The sequence below is a fragment of the Ursus arctos genome, unplaced genomic scaffold (assembly GCF_023065955.2).
Source record: "Ursus arctos isolate Adak ecotype North America unplaced genomic scaffold, UrsArc2.0 scaffold_15, whole genome shotgun sequence".
Taxonomy (NCBI): Eukaryota; Metazoa; Chordata; class Mammalia; order Carnivora; family Ursidae; genus Ursus; species Ursus arctos.
The window spans coordinates 62,837,214-62,862,421 of NW_026622819.1; the positions used below are offsets into that span (position 1 = coordinate 62,837,214).

Sequence of the window (25,208 nt, forward strand, 5' to 3'; positions counted from 1 at the left end):
TTTAGTCTTAACCACTATGTTGTTTGTGTTGCCTCTCTGTAAAGAGCCTGTATCAGACTTGAGAGTAGAGACAATTAAATGAATGCTTTGGTTATGTTCTCTTTTTTATGGGCTTGATTTACTTTTGTAAATTCTTAAAAGCTGGCCTATAAAAATTTGAAGATAATAGGGTTTTTTTTTTTGTTGTTCTTTCTTATTGAAACAGCTAAAAAATAAAGTTAACCCAAGCCCAGAATATGTTATGATGAACAATAGAATTTCAGCTAAGTTTCTTTGTTTCTTCATTTTCACTGTTACATAAAGAAGGTTGATCATATTCCGATCAGCATCCAAGCACAGTGTTAGTCCTCAGAGACTATATGGCCACGAAGATTATCAACAAAAAATGGTTAAAGGGGTAGTTGCCTTGTGGTCTGGATTGTTTGGGTCATCTTTGTTTAAATCTGTTGTCCTTGCTTAATTTATTAATATCATGTCCTTTCACTCACATGGTTACCAGTTTGAAAGATGAATTACGTAGTCATCCCAGTTAAAGGGTTAGTCCATAGCATTTGTTTAATTTAAAAACATTCTATGATATATACCATAATTGATGTTTTCCTGTTCAAATGATGAAGGCGAATTTGTTTTTGTACATAAAAGCTGGTATCACTGGCACTGTGAATATATAAAACAAAGTAGATAATATTTATGGCGTTTGTCAATTTGTATGTGTGAATAGGAGATAATGGAAGAGCCAAAGTGTAAGACTAATTTATACTGTAGGTTGATTAAGACCTTGGGCTCTGTCTGCTCTTAAGACCCTGGCTCCCTCTGACATTTTTTCCCAAAGCTCTCCTACTCATTTGTTTATTTAAGCTTTGATGTTCAGTGGCCAAGACCTGTTGTTTCTTTGGGTTCTTGAAGATACTAGACTTACCTAGTCGCCCTTCCTCTTTCTTGTCTTCCACAGTAAGACTCTTTCATTTTTAGTATTTTCCTGCTAATCAGTATGGGGGGAAAAAGTCAGGCTGTTAGAGGGATGAAAGTAACAAATGTTGGAAATTTGTAGAATTTTCATAAATCTTATATTTTGAAAGCAACAGAGCCAGATCTTTATTTCTAACGCCCTGTCATAAATGACACCCTGTCTTAGATGAGATCGTCTCAGAAAGGTGACCTCTCTGAGATGGTTGTAGATGTATCTCAAATGTTGTTCAAACCTTGATCAGAGCCCTTTTGGGACTGTTACAACCCAAGTCTAGCTAACCAGTATCTCTTGCTTGCACTATTAGAGTAGCCTTCTTGATTGTCTCTTTGCTACTGTTCTCACTTTTCTCATTCTTGAACTCATTTTCCATGTAGTAATCAGAGGAATCTGTTTTTAAATGAATATATGATTTTAGCCTTCCCTTTTAAAGCCCTCTAATGGCACACCTTTGTAATTAGAATAAAATCTGAAACTGTAGCGTAATGTGTAAGGCCACACAGTCAGGCTGTTGCCTTTCTCTTACCTCATCTTCTACCACTTCTAACTTTTGTTCACTTTAGTCCACTGACTTTCCTTACGATTCTCAGACATGATATAGTTTTTCCTGTCTGTGGACTTTCTGTACTTGTCTTCCTGGGCTTTCTGTCAGATCATGTGACTGACTTGTAGTTCAGAACTCCGTCTGAGAGGCCATTCACAATCACCCAATCCAAAGTAGCTATTTGAATTCTCTACTTAATGCTTATCATTATCTGATAACTTTCCCATTTGTTTGTTTACTTGTATTTTTAATCCTTAGAATATGTGAACCATGAGAGCCAGGAACTTTGTGGAACCTGGCATAGAGGAGTTAATCATTAAATATTGGCTGAATAAATGGTGGGCTTGCTTCTTTCTGGAAAGCTGCTGCTTAATCTTTGCCTTCATGAGGGCCTTCTGCTTGGGACTTTAAAAATCCTTTTTCTATAGACATACCTGTTTTCTTTCTCTTAACAGAACTGTGAGAAACTGGGTGAGCTGCTGTTGTGTGAGGCTCAGTGCTGTGGGGCTTTCCACCTGGAGTGCCTTGGATTAACTGAGATGCCGAGAGGAAAATTTATCTGCAATGAATGTCGTACAGGTGAAGTAGATATAGATGGGGTTTTCTTCCAAAGAGGGTTTGAGTTTTAAGTTTTTCAGGAAAAAGTCCCAACATTTATTGCAGACACTTTTTTATGGCAATACTGGGCTAGTTGGTACAGATGCAGATAGGTGCTGTGTGATCTTTGCCTGTAGAGAAGAATACCAAGTGAATAATGAATGGATAGTATAATATAGAGCAAAAGGATTGTAGTAGAGAGAGATTTATAGTGATAAGTGAACAAAGATGAGCCAGTTCCACAGAGGAAGATAACAGAGTTTGGCTTTATTTATTTATTTATTTATTTAAAGATTTTATTTATTTATTTATTTATTTGACAGAGAAAAACAGCCAGCAGGATAGGGAACACAAGCAGGGGAAGTGGGAGAGGAAGAAGCAGGCTGCTAGTGGAGAAGCCTGATGTGGGGCTCACAATCCAGATCCCTGGGGTCACACCCTGAGCCTAAGGCAGACGCTTAACGACTGCGCCACCCAGGCGCCCCCAGAGTTTGGCTTTAAAAGAGATATGGAAATTGGTGTGGGGAAGGGAAGGACAAGAAGGTCCAGTAATGAAAGTATAGAATATTTGGGAAATAGGAGGCATAAGTTAATGTGTTTAGAGTTTAAGATACTTTAGGGAAGAGGCATTGGTAGTGACAAAGAGGGTTTCTGGATTACTGGATTGAACTGAGTGGTGATTACATAAATGTGTTTTCTTTCTGATTATTTGTGAAATGTAAACTTAGGATGCTGTACTTTTCTGTGTGTATATCATATGTCAACAAAACTGTTTACCAAAAAAAGGAAAGACATATTTTTAGAGTTATAATATATAGATCAGAAAAGGGTCAGAAACTAAGAATGGTGGATGGAACCACCTGTAAAGTACCTCACAGGCTGTGTTAAGGAGATTGTTCTTTCTTCAGCATTATATGCGAATGTTCCAGCATTTAAGTAGTAAGAAAAAATGGGGGCTGAAAGCTGTTACACTCCTAAGTCATTAAAGCCGCAAGTGTGAATGAACCTGCCCCAGGAGAAAGCATCTGGAGAGTGAGAAAAAGACCAACAAAAGTTCTCAGGGTGTGCTCACATGAAAAAAAAAAACACTGGAGGGTGAGGAGGAGCTAGTCAGAGAATGTCTGTGAAGCCAGGGAGAGTGAGGTGTCGTCAGCAGGGGGCTATGTGGCAAAGAGACCAAGAAGGTTCTGGGGTGATAAGACGCTGTTATATTTGGCGGTGAAAAAAGGCTTGACTTTTTGTCAGAGGGTGCCACACTAAACCTGGTTGAAGAGCAAATGGATAGCAGTATATACTACTTACAGAAGCTTGATATCCATGGAAAAGAGGGCAGTAGCTGAAGGGAGGATATTCTAGGGTCAAGAGTAAGAAAGTGTTTGTAGGATGAATGTTAAGAACCACATTGGGAAATAAATTCCTGCAACAGGAGAGGGAAGAATTAGTGGAGTGCAGGTACAAAGTGACAGGAGAGAATAATCTTGAAGAGACGAAAAGATAAAAGAGGAATGTACCTTGGAGTTGGGAGGCAGAATAAGGAAGCCAAAGTTTTTTCTTAGTTTGGTGAGAATGTTGGGGGAAAGGTGGTTTCTAACTTGAAGGGTAGAGTGTAGGTTTAGAGTAGCTCCTATGGGAACAAGAGACAGAATTAACGTCTGTCTGTAAATCAGTGGCTGTGTCATATTGAGTTATCTCCTCTTTCTGCCACTGCTTTTAGCAATGTGGGAATAAAAGCTGGAAGACAAGATAGTTGTGAGGTTATTTTGCCTCCTGCACAGTGGGCATGTGATCATTATGGGAAATAGTGCCATCCAGCCCTATAAATGAAATATAGGGGAAAAAATTTAGGTATGTGCATATCTCTTATCCTAATCTTAGGAAGATTTTGCCTTTTGTACAGATAATCCAGTTTTGCTAGTCTTATCTTTATTACAATGTGATATTCTCTGAACAAGTTATGGCAAAGGTATTTTTTAAAGAATTAACCTTACTGAAGTATAATTTACCTTCTATAAAATGTGCTAGTTTTAATGTTTTGATAGGTTTTGATAAAATTTATATACACCTGTGTAACCACAACCACAATGAAGATTGAGAAAATTTCATTTCCATTGCTCCAGACGTTCCCTTGTAGTTAGTCCCAGTTGATCCTTATGCCCCTCATTCCCCCCCCCAATCTATTTCAGGCAAACAAGGATCTGCTTTCTGTAACTACACATTAGATTTATCTTTTTAAGAGTTTCATGTAAGTGGAACAAAATGTATGTAGTTTTTTTGTGTCTGGCTCAGTGTAATGTTTTTGACACTCATCTGTGTTCATGTGTGTATCAGTATTTCATTCTCTTTCTTGCAACAGCTTTATTGAGGTATAGTTGCTGTACAGTAAACTGCACAAAGTGTAATTTGGTAAATTCTGACATGTGTGTGTTCATACCCCTGTGAAACCATCCCTCAGCGTAGTTAATTTGCGATTCATCAACATTGTTGTAGGTACTGAGAGTTCGTTCCTTCTTATTGCTGGGTAGTACTCCATTGAACAGATGTATCACAGTTGGTTTATTCATTTATCTATTGATGTACATTTGGGTTGTTCTCAGGTTGGGGTATTATTAATAAAGCTGCTGTGAGCATTCATGGCTTTGCATGGATACATTTTCTTTTTACTTCTGTAAATACGTAAGGGCAGAATGGCATGATAGGTATATGTTAACTTTTTAAGAAACATCCAAACTGTTTTCCAAAGTGTTGGTACCATTTTACATTCTTAACAGGAATGTATGAGAGTTTCAGTTCTTCCACATCCTCATGAACTTGGTATTGTCAGTCTTTTTAATTTTAGCCATTTGGACAGATGAATAGTGGTATCTCATTGTGGTTTTAGTGTGCATTTCCTAATGGCAGATGATATTGTGCATCTTTTTAATGTGCTTTTTTGCCGTTTTCCCTGAGGAAGTATCTGTTCAAATCTTTTTTTCCTAATTAGGTTGTTTATTTTCTTACTGTTGAGTTTTAAGAGTTCATTATATATATTCTGGATACAAGTTATTTATCAGATACATACTTCTAAATTATTCTACTAGTCTGTGGGTTGGTTTTGAAGAGGTTTTTAATTGAATATGAAGTTGTTCATCAGTTTGTTCTTTTTAGAGATTTTGCTTTGGTGTCATATTGAAGAAATCTTGCATAACCCAATATCACAAAGCTTTTCTTTGTTTTCTAATGAAAATTTTATAGTTTTAGGTTTCATCTTTCTGTCTAAGGTCTGTTTTGAATTAATTTATATGACATGAGGTAGAGTTGCTGTTATTTTTGAGGGTAGCAGATTTTACCCTGGTTTTAGTCAAGATGAATAGAGTAAGAATAAGGGAGTCATTTCTTATTGCTTGTGGCTTACCCTATTTTCCTAATATGGAGTGACCACACCATAATTTAGGTTATTCCAATTTAATAATGTCATCAGGCAGTATGTAGTTTGCTTATTTCCAAATGGATAATTAAAGTTTTGTCTTAAAATCATTATTAGCTGGGTGATCTTATTGTTTGTAGGTAAGGTGGGGGTTTTGTTTGTTTGTTTGTTTGTTTGTTTGTTTGTTTTTAAATGAATTCCTTTTTCCAGCAAGTGTCAGGGGCAAGATTCATATTCAGGTCTGTCTCTCAACCCTGGGCTCTTTCCCTTACTTTGTGTTGCTTCTCAGAGAGAGGTAGTTGTTTCTTTTCTTTTCTTCTCCCCCTACCCTTTTCTTAAACTTTGTATTACAGAAATCCTCAGACATTTACAAAAGTAGGACAGTGTAAAGAATCCCCACATATTCATCATTTAGCTTCAGTAGTTATCAGTTTTCTGCCTCTGTTTACCCATATATTTCTATTTATTTTTTATTTGTTTCAGGGGTACAGGGCTGTAATTCATCAGTCTTATATAATACCCAGTGCTTTACCCATATATTTCAAAAGGTCTAAGACAACTTAAAAAAATACCTGATGTGTAGCAAAATTATACAGCAACTTTTTTTTTTTTTAAAGATTTTATTTATTTATTCGACAGAGATAGAGACAGCCAGCGAGAGAGGGAACACAAGCAGGGGGAGTGGGAGAGGAAGAAGCAGGCTCATAGCGGAGGAGCCTGATGTGGGGCTCGATCCCATCACGCCAGGATCACGCCCTGAGCCGAAGGCAGACGCTTAACCGCTGTGCCACCCAGGCGCCCCTATACAGCAACTTCTATGTGTCACCTACTGCCTAGTCCCATTTTCAGATTTTCCCATATGTCTCAAAGATGTATTTTTACAGTATTTTAATCAAGATCCAAATAAGACTGCCTTTATTGTATTTTTTGATATGTCTCAAATTTCTTTTAATCTACAACAGTACACCCCCCTCCTATTTTTTAATGTCATTTATTTGTTGAGACGGTGGTCATTTGTTCTGCCAAATTTTCCGCGTTGCAAATTTGGTTGATTGCATCTTTGAGGTGTCCTTTTAATTTGTTGCTCTATCTTCCCTATTTCCTGGAAACTTGTAGCTAGATCTAGAGGCTGGATTAATTTCAGGTCCGTTTTCTTCTGGCTGGAATGCTTTGTAGGTAATGTGTACTTCTGTTGTGTCACATAAGCAAGCATGTACCGTCAAGAGTTTCTCACTTAGTAATGATCTTAAGGTTGTTCAGTAGGTTCATGGTGTCAGTCTGATCAGTGTATTACAGGGTTCTTTACTGTGATATTGTGATTTAAAATAAATACATATTTTGGTCTTTCCCTTGTGGCACAGAGCTCTCAAAACCTTGGCCTCTCCGAGTGGTGAGAGTGATAAAGATGTCCTTTGTGTGTGTTTTATTATGTTAATAAAAGACACACCTGAGGATGGGGGCTTGATTGCCAGGAGAACCAACCTTATGATTAGAGGGCTAGAACTCTCAGTCCTATCCCCCAAATCTCTAGGGAGGAGAGGAGTCTGGAGGTTGAGTCAATCCCCAGGCGAATCGCTTAATCAGCCTATGCAATGAAGTCTCCCTTCAAAACCTCAAAGGATGGGTTTGGGAGAGCTTCTGGATTGTTGGTGGGTGTGTGGAGATTCAGAATAAAGTGGTGCTGTTGGAGAGGCCATGAAAGCTCCACACCCTTTCCTCATACCTTGCCCTGTGCATCTCTTCCAGCTAGCTATTCATGAGTTTTATCTTTTCATGATAAACTGGTGATCCAGTAAATAAAATGTTTCTCTTAGTTCTCTGAGCCATTCTAGCAAATTAATCAATCAACCTCTGATTTATAGCCAGTCAGAAGTATAGGTGACAACCTGGACTTGAGACTGGCATCTAAAGCTGGGGGCAAGGGCCATCTTGTAGAACTGAGTCCTTAACCTGTGGGATATGATGTTACTTCCAGGTATATAGTTTCAGAATTCAGTTGAATTGTAAGACACCCAGCTGGTGTTGGGAGAATCGCTTGATGGTACGGAGCCCCCCCCACCCCACCCCTTTTTGGAACTTGGTACAGAATTGTGTACTTAACAAACTTTTTATCTAATAGTTTAGCATTGGATGAATTCTTAAATTGGTGTTAATTTATTACCTTCCTTTTGTTTCTCAGGAATCCATACCTGTTTTGTTTGTAAGCAGAGTGGGGAAGATGTTAAAAGGTGCCTTTTGCCCTTGTGTGGAAAGTTTTACCATGAAGAATGTGTCCAGAAGTATCCACCCACTGTCATGCAGAACAAGGGCTTCCGGTGCTCCCTTCACATCTGTATAACCTGCCATGCTGCTAATCCAGCCAGTGTTTCTGCATCTAAAGGTATGGGTTTCTCACATGGACTCGTCTAATTGTAAAACCTTGGTTTCATTGGTAGTTTGTATTTCCAGGTGCGATGTGGCATGTCTCTCTTCATGGCCTCTCTAGCTTTTGTCAGAGTACCAGCATTTTATGTGAGAGAGAACAAGATAATGGACTATTCCATTGGTTCCCACATTGTATTCTGTGGAGCCCTGTTGTTATGTGGTGGTTTCAAATATTTGGATTTCATGTGATACTTAGTTTGAGAAAGTGTTCGACTGTACATCTTCCTCTCCCTACTACATTAGACTAAAGTGCATTCTTTTCCTATGGACCCTTTATATCTGTGTGTGTCAGATGTGATATTATTCAGGCATGAATTTAGGATAGGATTGAGGTTTTGTTTTGTGTTGATTGTTTCGTTTTTTTTTAAATTGGAAACTTCTCTCCTGAAACCTCTTTCCTGCTTTATAGTTAGGTTGAGAGCTGAGCTTCCAAAGGTGCCTGTGGGAATATAGGTAGAGTTAAGCTTTTACGTCTATTCTCATTGGGAAGACAATCATTTATTTCTGTTGGATAATAATGGGATCTCTAACTAATTTTTCCTAAGCCAAATACTATGTCTCCACTGTTAAATGCTTGTATGCGCAAAGAGCCCCTACTTCTCTCATAGGGGATTGAGCAGGAAAAATTTACCAGTATTCTGACTTCCTTGTAATTAGACTGGCAGTATGTTTTATAATATGATTTCCTGAGCCTGTAGATCTCATCGGTCTTAAATACAGTAATTTCACTCACTTGATCAGAATTACAGTTTAACCATCAGTTTATCTTCCCCTTTTCAGTTGTTATTATAGTTTGCATTTAGGTGGTTTGGTAATGGTTTTTAGTAGGTGATGTATATTAGAGGACATATTTTATCTGGAAGGGGTGAAAAGGTTCATTTACCTAAAAGTTTAGGCTTTAAGAATCACACAGTACCAGGCAACGAAAGCAAGCATTAGTCTTTCTCCTAGCTGACCTTTTATTCAGATTGTGCACATCCCCCCTATTTAGTTTCAGGCTGATGCCAGGTTTCCTAGGAGTCAGGGCAATGGATTCAATAGAGCTTTCCTTGGTGAGGCAGGCTCACCTAACAGTTGTGGGTTGTGACTCCTTGTGGCAACTTATCACATAGCTCCCATCTGAGCTTTTCTTAGTGAATTGTTTATTTTATGATCCCTTGGAGTAGTGCCTCCTTCTATTAGTGACATTTTCTCAGTGCTGACAAAGAGATTTCAGTAACTCATGTTGCTTTTATGTTTAATCTCTTTTGTTTTTCTTTTACTCCTGGTTTTCCTGCTTCTTGTAATTTTAGGTCGTCTGATGCGCTGTGTCCGCTGCCCTGTGGCATACCATGCCAATGACTTTTGCCTGGCTGCTGGGTCCAAGATTCTTGCATCTAATAGTATCATCTGCCCTAATCACTTTGCACCTAGGCGGGGCTGCCGAAATCACGAGCATGTTAATGTTAGCTGGTGTTTTGTATGCTCAGAAGGTAAGACATGGCTGCTTAATGTACGAATAGTCTAAAAAGAGATTAATACAATATTCTAATTGCAACAAAAATAATTTTCTTCACATTGCTACTAGAGAAATACTGAAGTAATGTTCTGAATTAGTGATAACATAGCAGAACGTTTAATCTTGGTTTTTTTCCCCAATAGGGAGAGGTTTTATTTTATTTTTTTGAAGAATGACCTTATTTTTATTAAAATGATGAACAAATGAAGGGCGCCTGGGTGGCGCAGTCGGTTGAGCATCTGACTCTTGGTTTTGGCTCAGGTTGTGATCTTAGGATAGTGGGATCGAGCCCTGCCTTGTGCTCAGCTCTTAGCATGGAATCTGCTTGGGCTTCTCTCTCTGCCCATTCCCCTGTCCCCACTCCCGCGTGCATACATGTGTGCACACACACTCTTTCAAATAAAGAAATAGATCTTTAAAAAAATAAGATAAGCAAACAATAAAAAGACAAGGGAAAGGGAATAAAATCACCCTTGGAAATGGGGGAATATGATCAAATGGTACAAACTTCCAGTTAGAAGATGGGTAAGTTTGGGCGACTTAATATACAGCATGGTAACTAGTTAATAATACTGTATTATATATTTGCAAGCTGCTGAAGAGAGTAGATCTTAAAAATTCTCACTACCACCAAAAAGAAAAAAATTGTAACTATGTGAGGTGTTGGGTGTGTTACCTAACCTTACGTCAGCCATCATTTCATAGTATATACATGTATCTAGTCATTCTGTTGTACACTTTAACCTTACCCAATGTTATAAATCAGTTATAGCTCAATAAAGCTGGGGGGGGGAGAGGAAAGATAAACTGGAAATGAATGAATGATTGATCAATCCTAAATTGTCCCAAGTCCCACCATCATAAAAAACCATTGCTTAATTTTAAGTGATACTACTTTAGACATTTGTGCACATATCCGGATAGCAGGGGTAGATATCTAGATAGAAACAGTTGTAGAAGATGGTATTCTATCGTACAATTGTGTTTCTTTCTTGTTAAATCATTTATTCATGAATTTAAAAGGATGAAACAAAGAGAAAATGAAGGGATTTATGAATGTCTGTAAAATGTTTCTTCACTGTTAGGAATATTAATTCCTAGACGTTCTTCTAAGGTGGAGGAAAAATAAATGTTATATCTTTTTTTTTCTTTAAACTTAAAACATACTTCTCCTTTAGAATAGTCAGTGTTATGCTTCTTACATACATTTTCTTTCCATTTTTCACAGCCTGATTTTTATTAGTTATTTTAAGTGGATGATGTAGTCATCATCACCAGTCTATTTACTGTGGTGTTTTTATAGTTCACGTTTCCTTATTCTGATTGTTCTTGTGGTGGACTGAGCTGCTAGGATATGCCCACAGGTGCTGTAATTCTCTGCTGAGTTTATTCGTCAATTGCCTTGTATACCATAAGCCTGTGTTGGATTGCTATAAAACGTTTAAGCTATATTTCTTTTTCTGAGACTGTTGTGGACGTTGACTCACAATTTTTTCTGATGTTAAGGGTGACACCATTTCTCTTACCTAGTTTCTTCATTACTTTTTTAATTGACGAAATTTTGTTGATTAGTAATTTGGGGGGGAACAACTCAGTTTTCTGTTTTTGAATACTTATTGGTGATGTAATTTCATGAAAACTTGGCTGGTTATGAACATTTTGAGGGACTTTATTTGTTTGTTTATTTATTTATTTGAGAGAGAGCGTGTGCTCAAATGGAGGAGAGGGACAGAGGGAGAGGGAGAATTTTAAGCAAGCTCCACATCCAGCCCGAGCCCAATGCAGGGCTCAGTCTCACGACCCTGAGATCATGAGCTGAGCTGAAATTAAGAGTCAGATTCTTAACCAACTGAGCCACCCAGGTGCCCTCTGAGGGACGCATTTGAAAAGTCAACATGTATAATTGAATGAGCATCCCTTTTGATAAATTTGGATATACTGAATAGTGCTAAAGCCAAAAAAAGTTTTTTTGACTGCTTTATGTGATTGAAAATGGTCAATTTGGACTTTTTTGTGTGTGTTCTTAGATATATGTAACATGACAATTTAAGGAAAAGTTATACTTAACTGACTAGAGTTTACACCAGGCCATGGTTTGAGTCCTCAAACTATGCTACTAATATAGAGTAAATAAAAAGAATGTTAAGTGCAGCTGTGGGTAGAAAGGGCACCTTTGGTGTGGAGATGTTTTAATTCACAAAGCGGGCATTGTTTTTGTTCTTACAACCCTGCTCCTTATAACACAGTCTTGTGGTAGGCACTGCTGCTTCTTTAGTGTACCACCCTTCTTTTGTTTAGAAGAAGGTTAACGATAAGAGTTCTGGTATTTAATAGCATTTCAATACAACTTTCTATAATCCTAGTCTTAGACTAAAAACAGGTTTCTGGGAGGCTGAAGTGTAAGCTCCAAAAGTTTCCTACATTTCTTGGCGATGGGATGATGAAGCACTTTGAGCATTAGAACGTTTCCTTTTCTTTTTCTTTTTTTAGAGAGAGAGAGAATTTTATGGAGGCTCCACAGCCAGGATGGAGCCTGACGTGGGACTTGATCTCACAACCCTGAGATCATAATCTAAGCTGAAATTCCGAGTCGGATGTTTAACTGATTGAGCCACCCAGGTGTCCCAGGATTAGACCATTTCTAATTCCAGAGTGGGCTGAAATGAATGAGATGGTTTAGAGTCAGGGTGCCCATGTGATGGCATTCCTGACACTGAGCGTTCCAGCTGAAAAGCTACTGAGTCCAATAATGGATACTCATAATGATAACTGAGTCCCCTAGGAAACTTAGCTGCAGCAGCAGCCCTCAAAGTGTGATCCATGATCTTGGGGAAGGGGTAAGGACCCAGAGGCCCTTTTAGGGGCTTCCATGAAATCATAACTCTTTCCATAATAGTAATAAGATATTACGTGCCTTTTATAGTTTGTTGACATTTGCACTGATGGTTCAAAACCAGTGGTGGGTAAAACTGCTGGCACCTAATACAGATCAAGGCAATGACTTTAAACCATACAAGTAGAATCAGTCATTGTACTTTGTGTCACCACACTCAATTTAAAAAAAAAAAAAAAAAAGGAAGTTTCACATAAGAATGTCCTTGAATAAAATTTATTAATTTTATTAAATCTCAACCCTCAGGTGAACACTGTTTTAATATTCTGTTATGATAAAATAGGAAGTACACATAAAGTGTTTCTGTTGCATACTGATGGTTAAGTCAAAGCACTCATGCAGTTGAGTGGCACCTGTGTGGTGCAGTCGGTTGACTGTCCAATCCTTGGTTTCAGCTCAGGTCAAGACCTGGGGTTCATGAGATTGAGCCTTTGTGTTAGGCTCCCTGCTTGGTGGGGAGTCTGCTTGGGATTCTCTCTCCCTGTTCCCTCCCCCAGCTGTGTTGTGTGCTCTGTCCCTCTCTCTCCCTCTTAACTCAAGTAAATAAATCTTTAAAAATAAAATATTTGCAAAAATGTTAAACACTGTTTTTTATTTTGGAAAATACAGCTATTTTTCACCAAAAAAATGTTATTTATGTTAACATAATAGATTTATTGTTTTTTTTTAAGTGAATTAATAAATGTTTTAAAAATTTCTTAGTTTTGGTTCTGTTTAGTAAGTTCAGTATTTTTTTTTTTTTAAGATTCTATTTATTTATTTGACAGAGATAGAGACAGCCAGCGAGAGAGGGAACACAAACAGGGGGAGTGGGAGAGGAAGAAGCAGGCTCATAGCAGAGGAGCCTGATGTGGGGCTCGATCCCATAACGCCGGGATCACGCCCTGAGCCGAAGGCAGACGCCCAACCGCTGTGCCACCCAGGTGCCCCAATAAGTTCAGTATTTTTAGCCTATATAAACAACACTTCTTTGGGAGTCTCCATCATTTTTCAAGAGTATAAAGTTATCCTGAGACCAGAAAGCCTGAGAACTGCTGGTCCTACTATCTAATATCTAAGATTCTCCTGCTATTGGACAACAGGGAAAGAATAGAGCCTTAGGACATTTTTGCCCATGTATAGGAGAAAGCTGAAGGTGATCATTAAGAGTATTAGGACAGTAATATGGTAAACTGCTAAATTGAGAGGAACCAGTTCCTGGAATTCAGCAGTGTGCTTAAATTTTTTCTCTTACCTCTTCCACGAAATGTCACTTTTCCTCTTTTGGCTTCTTTTGATGTTGCATGTCATTTTCCCTCTTTTGTCTTACTGTCTTTCTCCTATACATGTCCTTTACTGCCACCAGATAAACACTTCTGCCTATCTCCCATCCATCTATCCAGATTAATGCTGTTGATTTCTTTTCTCATATTCTCTCTCATCTCATATCATATTATGTCATTCCCTGCAAAACTGTTTGCCACTATTTCCCCTCAGCTCTGTCCTTAGCCTTTCTTCAGTGGGTATTCTTATGCGCAGATTTCTTCTCGTGCTATATAACCTCCTTGTAAGGCCTAGTGCAGAGCCTTATTGTACATGAAATATTTCTAGTGTGTTGTGAAAACCAGCTTAGTGAAAGGAAGATTCTTCTACCAAGTCTATATAGTTGGCAAATTATACTGGTAATCAGATTGTGACTCAGCAGATAACTAAGCATAAATAGGACATATTCTAGAAGGTATATTATTGGGGTAGGTAAATTATGTGACTGTACCTCACTCTTATGTCCCATGCTGAAATTGTTCGACTCACCCAATGAAATGCACAAGAATAGCTAAATATGAGTTTCAGAGCAGAGAGTACAGGCTGTATATATTGAGTAAACAAGTTCTTCAAACTTACTGTAGCAACAGACTTTTTTCCAAATGAAATATCACTGAATCAAGCTTCAGTATACAACAGGGAGAAAAGGAGAGCTTCTCTAATTGAAAAGGAGTTGGGTCTTAAGCACACAGCCCTGGCCCCAAGAAAATAAACACCCCAGAGCTTGTTTTAAGAGCCTGCTGTAGATGATTGAGAAAAGGAAAAAGTCAGCATGGGTAGGATGGTGTCACAAATTTAAGTTTTTTATAGGATATTATGAGACAAAAGGGGCACAGTAAAACCCAGATGGGTGTGGATATATACTTTGCTAAGGCTTTATCCCCCACTAACTCTTTAGGATGAGACTTGGACTTATATGCTTGAGTCTAGCATGTTTGACATATTCTCATTTCTGGTATAACAGGGTATTTATTATATTCCTTAAGTATGAATCCTCTTTATCTGAAATTTTTTATAGTCTGCAACATGAGGATTTCAGCTTCAGATATATAAATTGAGTCACTCTGAAAATCTTTAGGAAGTGAAGATTCATTATCATTGCAATATATGTAATTATCCTGTTTGAAAAACCTCAGTGGAGAGGGGAAAACATTTATTTAACTGAAGTTTAGGCAACTAACCACATTAGTACCTATTATTTTTGTCACCAGTGAAAATCACAGATATTTCGGTTGTAGATACCTTAAATATTTTGCAATCATTGTCACTGCTAGATCTTATTTTTGTATTACAAAGAAACATATATAACTCTAATCTCTTGTTCTAACATTTTGATGATTATACCTTAATGTAACAGTGTCCTTTTAATCTATGTGTTAGGTTTAAGCGTTTATGTTATTCTGAAAAGAGCCCATAGGTGTCAGAGTGCCAAACATAAAAAAGATTAAAGAGTTAGTAATTTAAAAAGAGGGAAGGAACTGACCATATGGGGACTACTTATGTGTCAGACATTACTGGGCCATTTATTCACTTGTTTAGTCTTCAATTAGGTGTGATTATTTACTGTTCGTTGTGGGAAATTTAGCGTGTTGTCTTTTAGTGAAGAGAAAGAAAGAAATGTGTATATGCACATACTTGGCTTTGAGAGGTTGACTTCTGACCTCACTGCCCTAACCTAATTTTGCCAATAGGATCTCCCGTTTATTTGCTGTGACTATAATAAACCCTCAGGGTTGTGATTCACAGAAATATTGGGAGAGGGAATAAGTGCTCTTGTAGAAAAGTCTTTCTGAATAACTAATTAAATTACTAAGCCCTTCACTGGGAGATAAATAATTGGTTAGGAGCAAAAGCTGTTTCAGCTGGGTCATTATATGCAGCCTTGTGATTCTGAGTGCCAGATTTTTTGATTCCCACAGGAGGCAGCCTTCTGTGCTGTGATTCTTGCCCTGCTGCTTTTCATCGTGAATGCCTGAACATTGATATCCCTGAAGGAAACTGGTATTGCAATGATTGTAAGGCAGGCAAAAAGCCACATTACAGGGAAATTGTCTGGGTAAAAGTTGGACGATACAGGTGAGTGAGCATAAAGGAGATTGGCAGTGATTTCTTTTACCATCCTATCCTCTGTTTCTCGGGATCTCAGATACAGTGTTTAATTCTTTTTCTCTTCTCTTTTCTTCTCTTTCTTTCTTTCTTTTTTTTTTTTAATTTTCCTATTAGGCAAGGTCCACCCCTCTCCCCATTAATTTTCATTATAAAAGAAAAAAACTCATTTTTATATTTTGTGATTATATGAATAATACATATTCTCTGTAGAAAATTCATTAATGAAAGCAAACCATAACAAACAAGGAAGATTACATTGCTAACAGTTTGACATATTTACTTGGAGACATACCAACGCATATACCCTCAAAATAATTGGCCTTATATTTTATACTCAGTTTTGTGTCTTTTCCTTTTTAAAATTATTCTTACTGAACATGGAGCATACAAAAGAATATAACATGCATGATTTAAAAGAATCAGAAAGGAACATCTGTGTATGTACCTCCCATTTAAAGAAATAGCACATTGCTGGTACTTTTGAGGCTCCCTCCATGACCCTTTCTGAATCCACTTTCTCCCTACCCCTGGAGGTAACCTCTATTCTGCATTTTGCGTTTTTTATTCCTTTGCCTTGCTGTAATGGTTTACCAAATATATAATGTTTTCTGCATGTTTTAGACCTTTTCATAAAGAATAGTTGCTATATTTTCCTGCAACTTGCTTTTTTCATTTACTGTTATACTCCTGAGATTTATAGCAGTTAGTGCAGTACTGTAGTTCATACTTTGTTGTTCTACGTTTCTTCTTGATATAATCTCACAATATAGTGCAGTTCATTTATCCATTCTCCTCTTTGGACTATGAGCATTTTGTCAATGTTCCTTATTGAACATGCACCGTTTTTCTAGGAAAGGGGTTTCCAGCTTAAATAGCTAATACCAAATTGTCTTCCTAAAGCGAATATAAAGCATTGATTTATATGCTTTTTATTTTATTTTCAGGGGGCATTTCTTGGCGTTATTTTCTGTACCCCTCACAATTATTGAAACTTTTACTTTTTAAAGGCCAAATTGTATTTCGTTGTATCATATACTGTAGTTCCTTTATCATTCCCTAAATGTTGAGCATTTAGAGTATTTCCAGGTTTTCATTCTTATATACTTCAGTGAACATTATAGTCAAAGCTTTGTTTATATCTTCTATGAGATAATTATTATTTATTGTTAAATTATTATTTCCTTAGTAGATTCCTTAAAGTAAAATTACTGAGTCTAAAAAGTGTATATGTGAGCACATCTGTGAGAGTGGCCATTTTCATGTTTTCAGTACATATGACTTATTCTTTAGTTAGATTGTAAAAATGCACTAGGTTGGACTTCCATGTAGATAGGCAGACATTGCTGTTCCTTATTCCTGTGCTAAGGTAGGTCATTTTCCTAGTGTCTTGCAGTCTTCTAAAGGTTTCCTTCTTTGTTTCCACCTTTCTCAGGTGGTGGCCAGCTGAGATCTGCCATCCTCGAGCTGTACCTTCCAATATTGATAAGATGAGACATGATGTGGGCGAATTCCCTGTGCTCTTCTTTGGGTCTAATGACTATCTGTGGACGCATCAGGCCCGAGTCTTTCCCTATATGGAGGGGGATGTGAGCAGCAAGGATAAGATGGGCAAAGGAGTGGACGGGACATATAAAAAAGGTAACTTTATCCTTTTTTGTTTCTCAGGCCAACACAGACCTCTATATCTATTCTGTATCTACAGACCCAAGTGTCTATTCTGTTATGTGTTAGAATTCACATATGTTCCATTAGCAGCTGTGTTCTGCTCTCTGGGTCAGCTACAGGATTTTATAGGAAAGTTGATCCACATTATTCATTATTTTTGAGCCTAATCTTTACGTAACAGGAATTTCCTTGAGGGAGGTTTTTTGTCTTAGCAGTTCTGTTTTCTCAGCATCTTATCAAGTACTGGAGCTTTGGAACTGTTTCATAGCTTAAGCCCTGTGGTTTGCTAGACAAGAATCAGAATCTCTAGTAGAGTTGTCTTTGTTCCAAGGAAGTTACAGAGTCGTTAATAGAGCAAAATGATACAGTGAAAGTCAAAGCATAAATGTTCTGAATCAAAGATTTTTTTAAAGCTGGCATAGCAGCAAAAGAGTGGGGACATTTGGGGTAGACAGGGTTGAGTCAACTATGAGCCTCAGTTTTCTCTTACTATATAATGAGTAAAGGTTGCTCTGAGAATTCAGTGAGGTAATAAAAACATCAACTGGCAGAGCACATAGTTGGTATCCCATTAATGATAATTATCTTCTTCCTAGCTGTCCCTTGAAAGGCAATATAGGTATCTCTTGTTAATCGAATATATTTGGACATTGAAGTATATAGATTTTGTATGGTGAGGTGGAGATTCTAAGCAGGTGAAACTTTGTCATAAGGTGAAGATTCAAAGAAAAGTAAATAGGCGAAACTTCCTGGACCCATAGGGAACAAGTTTCACAAAGGTTCCATTTGCCTCATGTCATTTCAGTGGGTCCTCACTTATCTATTGGCCATGTGGTTTCTGTGTAGATAAGGGTTATTAGTATTAACACTATAGGAGCTTGGCTCTTGAGTTTTGTAGTCTTAGATGGTTAGGGACCACTTGACCAATGTCTTTGCTTGTGTAGAGCTGGACACCACAGAGGCTGGGGGAGAAGGAGAAGTTGTAAGGAATACCACAAGTCTGATCCTGCTGAATCTCCGGGATTCTACCCATCCTTCCTTCCTTCCTTCCTTCCTTCCTTCCTTCCTTCCTTCCTTCCTTCCTTCCTCTCTCTTTCCCTCTCTCTTTCCCTCTTGCTTTCATTCATTCATTCATTCATTCATTCAGATATTATTTATTTATTTGTGAGAGAGAGAGAACAAGTGTGCACGCAAAGCAGGGGGAGTGGCAGGCAGAGGGAGAAGCAGGCTCCCTGCTAGCAAGGAGCCTGATGTGGGACTCAATCCCAGGATCCTGGGATCATGACCTGAGCCGAATGCAGACACCCACCGACTGAGCCACCCAGGCATCCCGATTCTGCTCTTTCTGTGCCTCAACCCTGGGCTGGCTGGGTGCCTCTGCCTTCAAGGAATACATGTTTTTATGGGGGAATTGAACACAGATACAAGCAGTCAAAATGTTACTCATTGCGTGTTGTGGCAGAACTGTGTATGGTATGCTATGGGAACAGACCAAGAGGAAGCGTTAACTGTGCTGGGGATCAAAGTTTGGAAGTCATGGGTTGGTTTTTTTCCAGGTGGTTTTGAAGAGTGAATCTTAATAATAATAATTATCATTTGTTGTTTGCCAGGCCCTGTTCGGTTGTTTTCTGCTTTAAGTCCTTGTGGCAACAGTATAAGTTAGATGTCATTATCCTTACCTTACAGATGAGAAAACTGAGGCACATAAAAGTTAAATTACTTGCCCAAGGTGCCAGTACCAGTAAGTGATAGAGGAACGTTTCAAACTCTAGCATTCAGGCTCTAGAATCCAAACTCTTCACCCCTACACTGATGGCGAGGAAGTTAACAAATGAAAATGTTGTTAACAAGACAGCGCATGTGAAAGCATACATTAAATCTAACATGTTGAGTGAGTGACCTCTAGCTATGTGGTATAGTTTAAGATGGGGTTGGGGGAACACAGGACTGTTAGCCTGAAAAGGTGGTAGGTAAGTTACATGGCCAGAGCAGAGTTTTTAGAAATCTTTGAGTTTTGGGACCATAGAAGGTGAGAGCCTGTGGCCAGGGATGGCCTTGTGAGGTTGCTGTTTTGGTAGTTCCAGGCAGAGATGACAAGATTGACACAGTGAAGTGTCCCTGGGGTGGAGAGGATGATGGGTACTTGAATAGACATTAAGTAGACAGACTAGGCAGGACATGCTGAATAATAGAATGAAGAAAGGAGTGATTATTTACAAACAAACAAACAAACAAAAACCCCAACTTAGAGGACTCTAGCCAGCAAAAGCTCTGTTAGATGTTTAACAGGGAAATGGAGAAAGGGGATGGACCAAAGGGGATATTTTCTTTAAAGAATTGACAGAATATGGGGAAAGCTACAGAGAGGAAAAAGGGAGAAGAATTGGAGTTCTTTTCAGAATTTTTAATCTAGGTTACAAGGAATGAATTTTTAAAAAGAAGAATGAATTAAAAATTTGTTTTAAGTGGAAAAGAATGAGAATCTTAAGATTTTGTTGGACTTCTAAGATATTATAATCTTTTAAGCATATGAAAGTACAGGACTTGAATACAAATCAGCTATGAAGATCTATATATCATTACAGCTAATAGTTGATATTTACAGAATGAATCTTAGGAGAGGAATAGGACAGGTGCTATTTAGAGAATTAGGCAAGAAGGAGAGGAAAACTTCAACTTTGAATTTCTTCCAGAGGAATGCATGTTACTTGGCACCTAGGAGACAGAATGTTTCTGGAGGCAGGAGGTTCAGAACTGAGGAAAGAATTAGGCTTAATTAAGCACGGTGACTTTGCTGAGCAGATGCAGTCTCGTTGTCATTAGAAGATGTTATTTGTGGGCTTTTTCAGATCATTTAGCCGGATTTGTTTTTGTTTTAAATTTTCCTCTGAAGGTGGTAGTCTATATCGTGCCATGTAGTGGTAGATTATTTTTTGTCTTAATGCTATATCTGAATACCCTGGGACTATAAATTAACTTGAAAATAGCAATCATATGTACTTCTTAGTTTTCCATATAGTGTAGGCTGATTTTTTTTTTTAAGATTTTATTTATTTGTGAGAGAGCGAGCATGTGTGGAGGTGGGGGGGGGAGGGAGAAGGAGGCTCCCCATTGAGCAGGGAGCCCTATGCAGGCCTTGATTCCAGTACCCTGAGATCATGACCTGAGCTGGAGGCAGACACTTAAATGACTGAGCCACCCAGGCACCCCAGTGCTGGCTGATTTTTGTCTAAACCATGGATTTTCTCCAACTTCAAAGGGAAAAAAAGGCGAAATAAATAACTCCACCCAAAGTTAAGTGACTTGTGCTGTGTGTTTTCTTAGCTCTTCAGGAAGCTGCAGCAAGATTTGAGGAGTTAAAGGCCCAAAAAGAGCTAAGACAGCTGCAGGAAGACCGAAAGAATGACAAGAAGCCGCCACCTTACAAACATATAAAGGTGAGAAAACACTGCAGGAGACTCTGTCTCCAGAAGAGACCCCGTTATAGAGTGCTGTCTTCCTGCTCTGTTCATGAAGAAGACTGGAAGCACAAGCGCAGTTGCTTTTAGGTAGAGGTATGAACTTGAAAGAAGATAAGAAAAAGTTCTAGAGCACCATTCCTAGCACATTGTCTGTAGTTTATAAAAAGTCAATTGTGTGTTGATAACTTTTTCTGTTGCCCTGGAAAGTCTTCTTATAGAAGTGAACTGGATTAGAGTCTGTGCACAGGCAACATCTTGCAGTTTGAAGGGGATTCGAGAACCATGATAAAAAATGATAAATAGCCCTGAGATAGTATGAATAATACACATGGTAAGTATTCTTGGTAATGGTTGACACTAAAGATATTTTAAGTAACCACTATGATTAGGTTTCCCAAGGTCAGGAGGATTCGTGTTAGGTGTACCTAACCCCTAATGTGCCTAGTGAAAGAGTCATCACCATTTACCATCTGGGTCCAGTGGACCCTTTGTATTTTTTAACGTTTTAAATCATTTTTATGAATAATTTACAGAAGTAAAAAATGAGACTACCCAGGTTCTTGTTGTAAAATATTTGTGGGATGTTATTTCTGATTAAGAATACCGTATTTCTTTTTTGTCAGTAGAAATTCATTGTTAGTGTATCCATTGATATTTGAGTTTCTGAAGTCTTAAGAGTCTGAAGTTTCATGTAGAGATCAATTTCACCACCATCTTTAGAGTCTAATATGGTCAAGTATATCCCCAAGTATTCTATGGGACATATTTAAACTAAAAAAACTTTTTTTTTTTTTAAATCTGAAATTCAAATTTAATCAGGTGTCCTGTATTTTTATTTGCTCAAGAAAGCAACCCTACTAAAAGCAGACTACAAAGATGTTATCCTTAATCTTTCATACTTTCTGGAAAGATGATTTAATACTTTGGGCAATGCAATAGAGAAACTAAAGTGTGACTGTTTCATTGTTGCATGCATAAGCTTTTGTGATTCCATCACTTTTCTGTTTTCTTGTTTAGTCTTTTTTTGGTATAGGTGGGAATCACTGATGAGTAACTATGAATAATGATGAAACAGTAAAATGTTAATGAGATACAGTAGATTAAGAACATGAAAATTCCATAATATAGCTTGGATTTTTTATTTATTTTTTTATTTTATTTTATTTATTTATTTTTTTAAATTATTTTTTATTATATTATGTTAGTCACCATACAGTACATCCCCGGTTTCCGATGTAAGGCTCGATGATTCATTAGTTGCGTATAACACCCAGTGCACCATGCAATACGTGCCCTCCTTACTACCCATCACCGGCCTATCCCATTCCCCCACCCCCCTCCCCTCTGAGGCCCTCAGTTTGTTTCTCAGAGTCCATAGTCTCTCATGTTTCATTCCCCCTTCTGTTTACCCCCCCTTTCTTTATCCCTTTCTTCTCCTACCGATCTTCCTAGTTCTTATGTTCCATAGATGAGAGAAATCATATGATAATTGTCTTTCTCTGCTTGACTTATTTCACTTAGCATTATCTCCTCCAGTGCTGTCCATGTTGCAGCAAATGTTGAGAACTCGTTCTTTCTGATAGCTGAGTAATATTCCATTGTATATATGGACCACATCTTCTTAATCCAGTCATCTGTTGAAGGGCATCTTGGCTCCTTCCACAATTTAGCTATTGTGGACATTGCTGCTATGAACATTGGGGTGCATATGGCCCTTCTCTTTACTACGTCTGTGTCTTTGGGGTAAACACCCAGTAATAGCTTGGATTTTTTAAAGCATTTAATGGATGTACATGGTAGTTGCAGGATAGAATGAGGGTTTTCTTTTTCCTTTAAAAAAAAAAAAAAAGTACATTTACTTTTTGATCTTTAGAAGACCTCTAAGAAAGAATAAAATTCATAAAATATCAATCCTTACAAATAAACCTGCTTAAGAAAAGATACTCAAAACCTAAAATTGGGTCTAAAGGACGCTGGGGTGGTATGCTGAGAGTTAAAGGGAGTTATTGTGCATGGAGATATAACATAGTGCATGGAGTTCTAAGTGTAGTTAGGCCTCGAAAAGGGGAATGGAATCTGGTTCCCACAGTCAGATGCCAGACAACAGCAAGGGAGGCATTTCAGAGTAGCATGTCAAGCACAGAGAACTCCTGGGAGTGATCTATCACAGAATTTAGAAGCCAGCTTCTTTCCTCCAGACCCCCCCTCCCCACCTTTTTAAAAACAAACAAATACATTTCCAGGAAAAGATTTTAGAACAACAGTGGTCATACTTATAGTCTATGGGCCAAATCTGGCCTATTGTGGTGGTGGTGGTGGGTGTATATATATATATATTTTTTTTAAAATAATATATAGATATATAAATATTAATTTAAAATAAATAAATTAGGAGAGGAATAGGACAGGTTAATAACAGTTTAGATCAGATGTTAAGAAAGAATGATTGAAACATCTTTATAGAGAGAAAAGGAGTAGGATGAAACTTTTGCGGAAGGGAGGTCAGGTAAAGATTACCTTGAAACAGGTGTATGTTCTAATGCCGTATGTGTAGAACCTGCAATCTGAGGTGATTGAGTCAGTCCTTACCTTCTGTCCCCTTAGAGTTTGCTTTCCTCGGGGTCGTGACTTCCATTTGCATGTGGTAGGAGTATTCCTCCACTAACAAAAAGTTTATAGGTTTTGTTTTGTTTTTTTAAGATTTTACTTGTTTATTAGGGGGAGAGAGAGAGCACAAGCAGGGGAAGCTGCAGAAGCAGGCTCCCCACTGAGGTGGGAGCCCGACAGGGAGCTCCATCCCAGGACTCTGGGATCTGGACCTGAACCAAATGCAGACCCTTAACCATCTGAGCCACCCAGACACCCCAAGAAGTGTACAGTTTTTGCCAGTATTTTGAAGTATCTGGGAAGAGATCTGGCAGAGTTAACATCCTTGTAAGGTGTTACGAAGAACTGGGTTGAGGACAATATATTTCTGCAAACAGGTTGGAGATTTTATATTGTTAAAGAAGAGGCAAAAACTAAAATATTAGAAATGAAACATTTGGGGAATTTTTAGAGGATGGAAAGAACTGTTTTGTTAATCATAGTGATTTCATTTTAATTAATTAATTAATTAATTAATTTTTAAGTGGAGCCCATTGCAGGGCTGGAACTCAGGACCCTGAGATCAAGAGCCAAACGCTTAACTGACTGAGCCACCCAGGTGCCCCTAATCATAGTAATTTTAGATTGAATGGGTGTGATAATCTAGAATATTTGATGTGACAACTAAATGGACATTAAAAGAAAGAAAATTATAATATCTACCATGTTTAAGAGGCTGGTAGACTCTGTATGTCTCTATATGTAGACTTTCTACATATATTTCTTATTCTCAAAATAATCTTGCAAGTGAAACAATTTATCAAAACCACAGAATTCTGAAAAGCCAATTTTTATGTATGGGATGGGGTTTTGAAGACTCACAGTTTGACTATTCCCAGTGAAATAATACCAGGTGGGGGAGACTCATTCTCATAGTGCACAAATCCATCTTTGTTGTGGAATGTCTATTTTTTCCCTCAGCAGTGTTGCTAGCATTTGGAAAACACTAACAGCTTCAGTGTTACAGCAGTTGTTTGACCTCTATGTTTTATCACACCAAGATTTTCACTATAGTTTTTATAGTACTAGCACCACTACTAAATAAATGCATGAGTCCCATTGCTGTAGTCTATTAAAAAGATTACAAACTATGATAATAAATATTAAAAATATTTCTTCACATACAAGAGGAATCCCAGTTACCCAAAGACATTTTCATGCCAACCATTTACCACTTAAGAATTTTTTTTATGTACCAGCTAACGTGGCGCCACCATGTGGTAATATCAGAAACTCAGGTTACACTCCGCTTGGCCTACCAGCTTTGAAATTATGATTTTCATAAAGTGATTTTTAAAAAATTTTTGTAGGATCCATAATTTGTATATTAAGTAAGGCTTTATGTCAGACTGACTGCCTTAATCTTTTTTTTCCTCCAATTTTTCTGTTGCAGTAAAATATAGATAACGTAAAATTTATTAGCTTAATCAATTTTAAGCATACAGTTCATTGATATTAAATGCATTCATAATGTTTGCACCTGTTACCACCAGCCACCTCTAGTACTCTTTTCATCTGGTTAAACTGAAAGTCTATACCCATTCAACATTTTTTTTTTTTAAGAATTTTCTTTTTTTTTTTTTTTCCCAAGATTTCATTTATTTATTTATTTGACAGAGATAGAGCCAGCGAGAGAGGGAACACAAGCAGGGGGAGTGGGAGAGGAAGAAACAGGCTCCCAGCGGAGGAGCCTGATGCG

General features: G+C 37.8%; 1 protein-coding gene across 14 annotated transcripts in view; it reads left to right on the top strand.

Annotated features, from left to right (window-relative positions):
• Positions 1–25,208, top strand: part of NSD1 (nuclear receptor binding SET domain protein 1) — a 146,917-nt gene that overhangs the window by 105,666 nt on the left and 16,043 nt on the right. For all 14 annotated transcript variants that reach the window (XM_048224250.2, XM_026511049.4, XM_057312356.1 and 11 more), the window contains 6 exons: positions 1,967–2,090; positions 7,691–7,891; positions 9,228–9,407; positions 15,548–15,704; positions 17,170–17,375; positions 20,727–20,839. In XM_048224250.2, coding sequence (XP_048080207.1) covers positions 1,967–2,090; positions 7,691–7,891; positions 9,228–9,407; positions 15,548–15,704; positions 17,170–17,375; positions 20,727–20,839 — 981 coding nt within the window. The remainder of the gene's footprint in view (positions 1–1,966; positions 2,091–7,690; positions 7,892–9,227; positions 9,408–15,547; positions 15,705–17,169; positions 17,376–20,726; positions 20,840–25,208) is intronic.